Source organism: Urocitellus parryii, chromosome 12 (genome assembly GCF_045843805.1).
Source record: "Urocitellus parryii isolate mUroPar1 chromosome 12, mUroPar1.hap1, whole genome shotgun sequence".
Lineage (NCBI taxonomy): Eukaryota > Metazoa > Chordata > Mammalia > Rodentia > Sciuridae > Urocitellus > Urocitellus parryii.
In genome coordinates, this window is record NC_135542.1 from 84,447,831 (window position 1) to 84,460,130 (window position 12,300).

At 36.7% G+C, this 12,300-nt stretch overlaps 1 protein-coding gene across 4 annotated transcripts in view; it reads left to right on the forward strand.

The window, feature by feature from the left end:
* The window catches only part of Actr2 (actin related protein 2), a 41,205-nt gene extending 29,939 nt beyond the window's left edge, over nt 1-11,266 (forward strand). For all 4 annotated transcript variants that reach the window (XM_026387167.2, XM_026387168.2, XM_077791685.1 and 1 more), the window contains 2 exons: nt 6,489-6,621; nt 9,819-11,266. In XM_026387167.2, the coding sequence (XP_026242952.1) occupies nt 6,489-6,621; nt 9,819-9,989 (304 nt within the window). In that variant the 3' untranslated portion in view covers nt 9,990-11,266. The remainder of the gene's footprint in view (nt 1-6,488; nt 6,622-9,818) is intronic.
* Nucleotides 11,267-12,300: the final 1,034 nt, after the last annotated feature.

Below are 12,300 nucleotides of genomic sequence, written 5' to 3' on the forward strand. Positions count from 1 at the left end.
TATAGTTAGATTCAAGATGTGCATTTTTTGGCTAGAATACTATGTAAATGATGTGCCCTTCTCAGGGTATTACTTCCAGAGGTTAGGGTTATTATTCATGTTAGTGTTATTAGTGAAATTTACTGTTTTTGCTTTTCTCATTAATAATTTGTGGAAAAATACATTGAGGCTGTGTAAATTTTCTGTTCCTCATCACTCTGTCATTCCTATCTCTGCCTTTGGCATCCATGTGTGTTCCTTGACTAAATCCATTTTTATTGTAATGACTGTGGAGAGTTGGTTTTTTAATTTATTTCTTCTGTTTTATTGATATTCCAGTGTAAGGAATTATTTTCCTACTCTGTTTTTCTTTTTTCTTTCTTTTTTTTATTTTTATTTTTTTGGTTCCAGGAATTAAACCCAGAGTTGTTTAACCACTGAGCCACATCCCCAACACCAACCCCCCTTTATTTAATTTTTTTAGGTTTTAATGAAATTTATTTTATTATTTATATGTGGCATTGAGAATCGAACCCATTGCCTTACATATGCTAGGCAAGAGCTCTACCAGTGAGCCACAACCCTAGACCCCCAGCTCTATTTTTATGTTTTATTTTGATATAGGGTCTTGCTAAGTTCTTAGGGCCTTGCTAAATTGCTGAGATTGATCTCAAACTTGGAATCCCCCTGCCTCAGCTTCCTGAATTGCTGGAATTATAGATGTGCACCACTAAGCCCGGACTTCATTATTATTATTATTATTTTTTAATCAACCTGGATTCATGATTTTACTCAGTGGATTATAATTTATTGCTGTCTGTTGTGATGCTTACATTATTCCTGATTTGGCCAATAGGAGTCCCTTCCAAGTAGGCTTCTGTGTCCTTTGACATTCCCCCCATCAGTTTTTATGTGTTTTGATATGTAGAACATTGTCTACACTATCAGCTATACAAAAAAGTATACCTAGTACTACCTTTCCTTAGTCCTCCCTCTCTTATAGGTAAATGATCTCATTAGTTTCTGGTTTGTCCTTTCTGTGTTTCTTATTGCTTTTCTTATAAAAAAGGTAGCTTACTTAAATACTTTTTTATAATTTTTTTTTCACTTACCAATATATTTTAAATAATGCTATATCATTTCATCGAGTTTGTCTTCATTCTTTTTCCATTTGTGTAGTACTCCATTATGTGAATATATTCTATTTCATTCAATGAAACCCACCCCCTTGTTGCAGGGCATGGGAGTGGCACCAGGAATTGAACCTCAGGACACTATCATTGAGTTACATCCCCATCCCTTTTATTTTTTATTTTGAGAATCTCATCAAATTTCCCAAGATGGCCTTACACTTGTGGTCATCATACCTCAGCCTTCTGAGTTGCTGAGATTTCAGGCATGTGTACCTGGCTCAATGAATCTTTTATTATTGGTTATTTAAATAGATTCCAATATCATGATGAGAAATAACATATGTGTGTCCGTGTGTATTGTATTGTTGGATGTGTATATTCTGACTGCTATGTCAACTGGTAAATGCATGCCTTTTTATTTTTTTGTTGTTCTGGGGATTGAACTCAGGGGCACTCAACCACTGAGCCTCATCCCCAGCCCTATTTTGTATTTTAATTTAGAGACAGGGTGTGCATCGCTTTTGCTAAGGCTGGCTTTGAACTCACGATCCTCCTGCCTCAGCCTCCCGAGCCACTGGGATTATGGGTGTGCACTGCTGTACCTAGCATGCATGCCTTTTTTTTTTTTTTTTTAAGAGAGAGAGAGAATTTTTTAATATTTATTTATTTTTTTTAGTTATTGGCGGACACAACATCTTTGTTTGTATGTGGTGCTGAGGATCGAACCTGGGCCGCACGCATGCCAGTCGAGCGCGCTACTGCTTGAGCCACATCTCCAGCCCCGAATGCCTTTTTTTTTTTATAGAGAGGAGAGAGAGAGAGAGAGAGAATTTTTAATATTTATTTATTTTTTTAGTTGGCTGACACAACATCTTTGTTGGTATGTGGTGCTGAGGATTGAACCCGGGCTGCACGCGTGCCAGGCGAGCGCGCTACCGCTTGAGCCACATCCCCAGCCCCGCGAATGCCTTTTTTAATTGACAAAAATTGTCCTTCTGTTGTACGTGATATTTTGAAATAGGAATACATTATAGAGTGGATAAATTTGAATTTATTAACTCCATACATTACTTCACATACAATTTTTTATGAGAACATTCAAAATCTCTCTTAGCTGATTATGGTGGCACAGGTTTGTAATCCCAGTTATTTGGAAGACTGAGACAGAAGGATAGCAAGTTTGAGGCTAGTCTTTGCAACTTAATGAGATCCTGTCTCAAATATAAAGAGCTAGGGATGTAGCAGAGGTAGAGCTCTTCCCTAGCATGTTAAAGGCTCAGGGTTCAGTCCTTAATACGTACTCCTTAAAAACAACTACTCAGTGATTTTTCAGGTTATCTATTATATTGTTATTAAATACAGTCATCATAGTATACAATAGAACTCTTGAACTCATTCCTGCTGTCTAACTGAAGTTTTATAACCTTTGATCAACATCTCCCTACTTCTACCCGCAGCCTGTGGTAACCAGTAACCACCATTCTACTCTCTGCTTCCATGAGTTCAAATTTTTGAGATTCCACATCGAAGTAGAATCATGTGGTATTTATCTATGTCTGACTTATTTCACTTAACATAATCTGCTCTAGGTCCATCCAGGTTGCTATAAATGACTGTATTTCCCTTTTAAGGGAAATTATATTACATATAATACTACATTTTATTTATCCATTTATCTGTTAAGGGACACTTAGATTGATTTCATATCTGGGCTATTGTAACTGATATTGCAGCAAATATGGGAGTGCACTTGTCTCTTCAGCATATTGATTTTTAAGTCCTTTGGTATATATTCAGGAGTGGATTGCTAAAGCAGATGTTAGTTCTATTGTTTAATTTCTTGAGGGATCTCCATTATCTTCCATAATGGCTGTACTAATATATGTTCCTCCCACCAAGAGTATACAAAGTTTTCCTTTTCTCATCACCAAAAGTTGTATTCCATGTTTTTGCTAATAGCCATTCTCACAGGTATAAGGTGATACATCATTCTGGTTTAATTGCATTTCTTTTCATATATCAGTTGTTCATTTGTATGTGTTCTTTTGAGAAATGAGTATTCAGTTCCTTTGTCCATTTTAAAATCTGATTTTTTGCTTTTGAGTTGTGTTCCTCATATATTTTGTATATTAACCATTTATCAGATGTATGGTTTTTCGGTATTTTCTGCTATTTAATAGTTTGCCTCTTTACTCTGTTGTTTCTTTTGCTGTGCAAAAGCTCTTGTTTTATGTAAATGCATATATTTTTGTTAGGTATCATCAAATTCTCCTTCCCCCAGGAACATATGAGGGTAGTAGTTTTGCCCACAGCCTTGTTCCAAGTTTTGTCAATTTTATTACTTTTAAATCACTCTGGTCAGTGAGAAATTAATCTGTCTAGTTTTAATTTGTATTTTTTCTCTCTCTTTAATGTGGTACTAGGGATCAAACTCAGGAGCATTTGGTATATATATATAGAGAGAGAGAGAGAGTTACCACCAAGCTACATTCTCAACTTGTTTTATTTTTTAATTTTATTTTTTAAAAATTTTTTTATCTTTATTTTGTTTGTTTATTTTTATGTGGTGCTGGGGATCGAACCCAGTGCCTCACATGTGTGAGGAAAGCACTCTACTGCTGAGCTACAGCCCCAGCCCCCAACTTGTTTTATTTTTAATTTTATTATTAAGAGTGAAGTTACACCTGTAATCCCAGCAGTTTGGGAGGCTGAGGTAGGAGTTCAAAACCAGCCTCAGCAACTTAAAAGCAAGGCCCTGAGCAACTTATCAAGACCATCTATAAATACAATATTAAAAAGGGTGGAGTATAGGTTTGGAATCCCAGCAGCATCTGGAGGCTGAGGCAGGTGAACCACAACAAGTGAACAAGTTTGCAGCCAGCATGGGCAATTTAGTGAGACCCTGCCTCAAAATAAAAAAATAAAAGGATTTAATAATAGAGCAGAGGATTCAATCCCCCATACGCCAGCACAAAATTAAATAAATAAATAAATGTGAAGTTACAACTGGGTGCACTGTACCCCTACCACTTGAATACTTGGGAGGCCAAGGCAGGGGGATCACAAGTTCAAAGCTTGGTCTGGACAATTTAGCAAAAATCCTGTTTCAAAATAAAATTTTTTAAAGGGCTGAGGATGTAGCTCAGTGGTAAGAGTCCTGCCTAGCATATGCAAGGGCCTGGGTTCAAGTCCCACTACTGCCTCACCCTACCCAAAACAGAGTAAAGCTGACCTTATTTCTGTATGCTTAAGGGCCACTTTTTTGCCATATACCTCTACAGTGGTGCTAGGGAAGGGGCCACTTTTTGTATTTTGTGTATGTGTGTGAATTGTCTGCTCCGTGGCTTTTGACTGTTTTATAGAATTTGTGTGTGTGTGTGTGTTTTCTCTCTGTGTTGTTGTTCATTTGTTTTGCTTTTGTGGTGCTAGGTGTTGAACCCAGGCACATTGCTAAGTACATGCTCTACCACTGAACTACATCCCCAACCCTTTCCTCCGTGTTTAAAAACTCATTTAGCTCTGTGATAACAGTTGCAGGTATTTTTCTCACTATTTGCTATTTGGTTTTTGCACATGGTGTTTTTGGCTGTGCAAAAATTTGTTTTTATTTAGTTATATCAAAAGATTTGAAATCTTATATTTTGTGGCACCCAGAGCTTGAGTCATAGAAAGCTGTCCTCTATACCCAAATTATAAAGAAATTGACCCAGGAGCAATTTTGTAAAGCAAGTATGTGTTTATTCATTTATTTGTTTGTTTATTTCTTATGATGGCTGGGGAGAGATAATAATAGAAATGAATAAAAATAGCAGTTGGGGGCTGGGGATGTGGCTCAAGCAGTAACGCACTCGCCTGGCATGCGTGGGGTGCTGGGTTCGATCCTCAGCACCACATAAAAATAAAATAAAGATGTTGTGTCCACCGAAAACTAAAAAATAAATATTAAAATCTCTCTCTCTCTCTCTCTCTCTCTCTCTCTAAAAAAAAAAAAAAAAATAGCAGTTGGCTTACAACAAACTATAAGCCTAATAGAAGATGATAAAAAATCTAATCTGGCCTTCATAATTGTGGTAAATTCTCATGGTAATTATTTAGGCCAGTCTTTTTGTCCTTTGATTTAATGACATTAACAACAGAGTTACATTTAAGAGTGCATGCCCGTTGGTGGTGATTAAAGTTCTGGCATTCCTAAAGCACATCAAATTTAGAACCCTTTCCACAGAGCTTGCATAGGAAAAGTGGCACAACTGATTTTGTTTTGTGTATTCTGGATGCTGACATATATGTACATATCACATGAAACCACATTTCACACGTGTGGCTTATGCTAACTTCATAATTCCTATTTCCACAATTAAATAGGAAACAGAGGGGCTGGGGATGTGGCTCAAGCGGTAGCGCGCTCGCCTGGCATGCGTGCGGCCCGGGTTCGATCCTCAGCACCACATACAAACAAAGATGTTGTGTCCGCCGAAAACTAAAAAATAAATATTAAAAAATTCTTTCTCTCTCACTCTCTCTTTAAAAAATAAATAAATAGGAAACAGAGGTTTTCTAAAAGCTAGAGTTGCAGCAGCCTTAGCCATTGGAGGCAGGTAAAAACTGAGAAGCCAGTTGGAATTGGCTAAAAAATGGAAATGACCCAGCTTCCAAACTTTATTGTGAGAAGACTCTCTCAGACTCTCATCAAGATTCTGTTACTTTTACTACATGAAGATATTTTAGATTTGATTTTCTGAAATCATAGCCAACAGCAGCATATTTAAAAAAGAAAAAAGGGACTGACTGCTAGGAGAAGCAGACATATCTATCTTTCTAGCCAAATAATGAAAGACAGCCTTAAGGCACAGGAACAAAAGGGAAAACTAAAAAGGCAAATGGAAAAATTGAAAAGTGGGAATTCAGTCAGAGTACAGTATAACTAATCATAGTAAACACACATATCCCCGTGGCTTCAGGGAAACACTGTGATAACAGTCTAAATACTGGAGGTTTTCAGTGTAATAAGTGTATCATGTGCTTTTAGAAGTATTTTCATCAGATTTTAATACTTTATATGTAAAGAGTACTTGTTCTCCAATAGCAGTTGCAATAGCAAACATTTAGCCCTGTGGTTTATGTGTGGTATTTTATTTAATCCTCCCAGCAGCCCCCTGAGGCTGACATAAATTAACAGTAACCCTAGTACCAGGTATAGTAGTGAGTTTGAGGCCCCCAAAGGATCACTTGAGCCCAGAAGTTCCAGGCCAACCTGGACAATATAGCAAGATTTTGTCCTTTAAAAAAAAAAATTAAAGAAAATAAATAGCAGTAACCCTGACTTAGCTGTTTTCCTAATCTGAAACCCCCAAATGAATACCTATTATCTCTTCTTAGATCTGAGTTCTACAAGCACATTGTGCTTTCTGGAGGATCTACTATGTATCCTGGCCTGCCATCAAGGTTGGAACGAGAACTTAAACAGCTTTACTTAGAAAGAGTTTTAAAAGGAGATGTGGAAAAACTTTCTGTAAGTAATAACAATGCAGTAGTTAATGTTATTTTAGAACCATGTAAAGAAGCTTGTGGATCTTTACAACCACCAGAGGGAGCAAGAAGTCTTCCTAAACAAATTCCTACTGCAATGAAGTGTAGCCTGGAAGTAAATGGTTCAAGGTAAATTCTATCCAAGAATGGTGTTGCTACCAGGTCACCGCTTATTTAGTGCATTGAGGTGACCAGGTCCAGGCCAAATGTCCTAGTTCAACAACACACATCCTGGACTCCAGCATGCCACTAAGTGCAGAAGGAGAACCTGATATACTATGAAACAATAAATGTTCCATTTGGGGTATTGTTTTGTTCTGTTTTTAACTTTTTGAATATGTAGGTGGCCTTCAGCACTACTCTTAGCCTATCATAATTCTGACTTTAGGTTATTTTCTGGCTATTTGTTACATGTCTTATCTCTCCTATCATATGTTCGGTTCTTATGCATCCTTATAATTATCATTAGCTCTTAGAACAGACTTTAACTGGTCATTGTTGATGTGTACATTAGAAACTTTTACACTAGGGGTAATTGATGCTTCTTTGGCATATGCCCTCCCCTGTATCCAAAAACAAAAAGAAAAACAAACCAAAATGCTGTGGACTATATGAAGTATGCTATATATTTTATATACTCAACTAAGAGTCTTTTAATCTTGAGTTAATCTCTAAGCTTTGTTTCATTGTCTTTGGTCAGCTTTTTTAGATAATGAGATTATATATTATGGAGTACTGTATGTTTTGGAAACACTAATGTTACATCTTTCACAGATGACTCAAATTGAAATTAAATTGAGTATGGACTTACATATGTTAAACAAATTAAGACTGTAAAGGAGCCATGTTGTCTAAGTACTTTGCTCATTTTTCTGATTTTATTGAATTATACATATAATTTAAAATCCATCACATAGGATCATTTGTTTATTCAGCAAACATTTCTTGGACTCCATCTCGGTGCCAAACACTGTTCTAGGTGCTGGTACAAACAAAATAGTGGTAAACAAAATAAAGTCCCTGCTTTTAGTTTAAGTAATATATCAGTGCTATCATGAAAAATAAGGTTAAAAGCAAAACAATGTTAGTGGTTGGAGAGGTGGTATGTTTCTTTATAAGTGTGATCAGGAAAGACCTCTCTGATAAGGTCTCTCACTTTTAATGAGAGACCTGTATCGATCAAGGGAAAAGTCTTCCAGGGAGGAACTTTAAAAAAAAAAAAAAAAAAAGTCTTGAGAGGGTTTTGAGTAGAGAAATGATAAGATTTGATTTATGTATTAAAAGGATAAGTTGGCTATAGTAAATAGACTCGTAGAGGGGAAGGAAACAAAGGTAGATGGAAAAGCATAGTCTGGAGAAGTGAGATGGAAATGTTAGAGGTTTAAAATGGAGGAGGTTGAATTGGTTTCTTGAAGAATGGAACAGAGAGTGGAGAAATGCAATAGGATTGCCATTTAGCACTCAGGCCCTTTTTAGGTTAGTGACACGTTTACATTTAAAGCAAGTGGTTGGTTTTCTTTCCTATCCAACTCAGCTGCTTGAGGGTAGGTGCAAAGTTGAAAGGTGATAACCCAAGTCAGTATTTGCTAAGTGAGTATAAGAGGAAGAGAAGAAGAAAGTTACCAAGAATCTCAGGAAATGGAGAGAATATGTGCATTCATGAACCAAGAATAGGTATGAGAGGAAATAACCTGGAGATGTGTAGATGTCTGCAAGAATCTATAGATAACAGGACTTTGACAAGGAAAATTGATGGATGGAGTAGTTGGATAGAATGAGTTTCAGAGCAGCTGTGGAGTTCAGGGAGGAGGGAGATAAAAGAAGCAATGAAGAACAAGAACTCCTGTTACCAAACTAGGGTTAGGAAGGTAGTATGAGCAGAAGAACAGCAGCCAGTTGCAAAAGCTGCAGGCGAAGCAGTGTGTCTTCAGCGGCTATTTAGTTTCCCTTGGAGCAGAAGTGGGTACATTACAGCCCTTGTTAATTTTATTGGAACATAGCTAGGCCCATTTGTTTACAATAGTGTTAGCTATTGTTATATACTGTGTGTGGCTGTCTTCTGGCTACATATGGGTGTAGTTGCCATAAACCTGAAAATCCCCAAGTATTTACTGTCTTAGCCCTTTACAAAAGAACATTTGCCAACTCCTATTTAATAGCAAAAAGTAACAGGTTGGTCTCAGAATTGACTAATGAGTAAATTGTTTCATAGATTATCAGATTCCTACATTCTATTTATTGACATAAAGCCATAATGCAGGAGGACATAGTTACTTTTAAGTCTTTTTTGCAGAATTTGTGACATAAAATAACTATGTCATTTGAAGGTTTCTCTTTCAGATATTGACTATACAGATTAGGATTTATCTTTTTTAGACAATTATAGTAGCTACAGAGTATAAAACTTTTCTCAATTGTCTTAGTTACTGTGTTCTTTTTCTCCAACATCCCCATGATTTGTTTTGACCATATTTGGCCTTGTTTATTTGAAGAACATTTCATTTGAATTTGAGACCTTAGAAAGTGAGCTTTCCTTACAAGAAAAGAACTTAAGGACTGTGGGTGTGGCTAAGTGGTAGAACCCTTATGTAGGGTGCACAAGACCCTGGGTTCAGTCCCTAGCAGTGGAAAAAAAATAAGAAGGAAGGAAAGCTGGTTCAGTGTTACTCTGGTGTCCTCAACATCATTGTCCATCATCTGGTATTTTGACTCTTGGTAAGGTGATTGGTTGTGTAACTTATCTGTCAAGTCAGTGTACTTCTTTTTTTGGTACCAGGGATTGAACTGGGGGGGGGGGCACTTGGCCACTGAGCCACATCCCCAGCCCTATTTTGTCTTTCATTTAGAGACAGAGTTTCACTGAGTTGCTTGCCTCAGCCTCCAGAGCTGCTGGGATTACAGGCATGCGCCACCTTGCCCTGCTCAAATCAGCATGCTTTGGAGAATGAAAGGAGGTGCTGTTAAAAATGAGACAACAGGAGTGAATTGAACTGTTCCAAGTACATTAGAGTGGAGCACAGGAGAAATTGCTAAATGTTTCTGGGCCTCGGATCCCAAATCCTGGTGTCCTACTTATATTATGGGTTGTTTTTAGATTCAGCAAGTGAATATGTGGAAAAAGTCATTTTCATGAAATAGAAAGCCCTATATTTACGTGACATTTTATTATCCTTTCTTCAGAAATTTAAGATTCGAATCGAAGACCCACCTCGCAGAAAGCACATGGTCTTCCTGGGTGGCGCAGTTCTAGCAGATATCATGAAAGACAAAGACAACTTTTGGATGACCCGACAGGAGTACCAAGAAAAGGGTGTCCGCGTGCTGGAAAAACTTGGTGTGACTGTTCGATAAACTGCAAGGCTTGTTCCAATCACACCCCTAATGCTTTCTTTCTTCCTTTATTGCCAATCTTTGAACTCATTCAACTCCGAAGAGGCCTCTCTGTGCCCTTTGACTGAAAAGGTCAAGTTTTATTCTGGTACCTTGGGGAAGGTTTGGTTTTTTTTTTTTTTTTTTTTTAATGAGTTAATCTGGCTGTTTAATATAACCACTTCCCTGCAAACACAACCAGGGGGCAAAGGGTCCTGTCTGCTGCTTTGTTTCTTCTAAGTAGGCATTTAGATAAATCCTATAGGCTTCCTATTTTCACTTTACTGCTCTAATGTTGCTAGTTTTAGTCTTTAGCACAATAGGTGGTATGCCTTTATTAGCATAAGAAAAACTTTTACATATTACTGGGGTGGGGGGTAGTGAGGGATGGATGGGTGGGCAGCCCTGAACCCTTTAGGGCTTTTCTCTGTAGTGTTGCGCTTTCTACAGTTATGCTGCAGCTTTAAGTGCTTTAAATCTTCTCCTGTTAACATCCTAGGGAAATGGTAAGCTCAGAACTAAAATGATTTTTTTGCCTGGTGGGGGGAGTAGGTAATCTTTTGATTGTGATTTTTTTGAGGTTTTCTGCTGGAGGTATATAAAATGAGCCTTATTTACAGTACTTTGATTTGACAGATTTTCTTCTTTTTGTCTGCCTGGAACTGTTTCCATATCATATTAAAAGCAAGTATATTATCCCATTACTATGTGGCTTAGGGATTTGTTTATTTTGTTTATTTCAAGTCACCCATGTTACCTGGGACTAGACTCCCAGAATCTATCAGTGGAAAAGTAACATTTAAAAATGCATTTTTTAACTCAAATTACAGATAAAAAAAAATGCTTAAGAGCTGGTGTTTTCTAAATGCTTATTTATTCCAGAAGCTTTAAGATAACCCATTGCCAAGTACCATTCTTGCAAATTTTCTCTTATATAACTGACCAGTGCTTATTTAATAAAACAAGCAGATACATGTAAATAATTACTGGCAGTAGGTTACAATTACTGGTTAAAAATAACATTGGCATATGGGACTTGTTGCCAGTTGTAATTTTCATTTGTTTTGTTTGTTTGATTTGAACCCTGGAAGAGAAATAAAATTTTGACTATTTAAAATGTTGGCAAAAAAAAAAAAAAATCAAGGTTTAAATGTGTATTTGTACTGAAAACTAATAACTGCCAATTCTCAGCCATCTTTTATGCTTGAAAGAAGAGTGGTTGGAATGTTGTGAATGTTAGCAGACTTTCCTGCATGTGTCAGAAAATCCTATATATGAATCCTGTCAGTATTGCTTGCTGTCTGAAAAAATATCAAATCCAGGCGTGAGTTCTTTCTAAATTTGAAAAATAATAAGAAATTGTATTAGGTTCTGTGGGGAAATGTTTTCCTTTAAAACATTCTTCACTAATAATGGATTTGAAATTTGAAAGAAATGGTCTTTTCTTTTTTCTTTTCTTTTCTTTTCTGTGCTGGGGATTGAACCAAGGACCTTGTGCATGTGAGGCAAGCACTCAACTGGCAAGCTATATCCCCCACCCCAAGAAATGGCTTAATTTTTTGGTGGCTGAAATCAGAAAAATTGGCTCTCTTTTTTTATGAGAAAATTTAAAAGTTTGTGGAATAAGCAAAAAAAGGAGGTTAGTCTTAATTATGCAACTTCTGTTGTATTGTTCACTGATTTACCTCAGTTTGAACAAGTAAGTTTGTGTGCATGCTGGACATGCTTCAGTACCTATGAACAGCCCTTGAAGAATGTCTACTAGATTTTGGGATGTGGCTTTCAGAGTCGCTTTGAATTCTCAAGTATTCGTAAATATGTTTTTTTAGAAATTCTCCAACATTTTGAGTCCTAGGCTTGTTAAGGACACATGTACTGTATGTAGGAACAGTAGAACCTACTGACTGTTCAGTTCAGATCGACTCTTGGCCTTTGGTCGTGATTTTAAAATACAGGAATAGAAAACAACAAAGAATAGGATGGACTCTTAAGTAACAAAAAGAGTATTTATGAAATTGTCCCTTGAATGTAGATTTTGTTTTTATTTCATGATTCTGCTACCAAACATGACAGTTAAAATGGTGTATTTATATATACGTGTGTGTGTATATACACACACACACACACACACACACACACAATAAAATTCCATTTTATAATTTTCCTATCTTATTGAAGTGATGCATTTAATAGTTTGGATGTTGGGAGGTATTATGTTTCATTGGAGTTGTCAGGTGTGAGTCCCTCAGAATTTTTTTTTTTAATTCTGTTTTAAAAGAAATATGATTTAGCT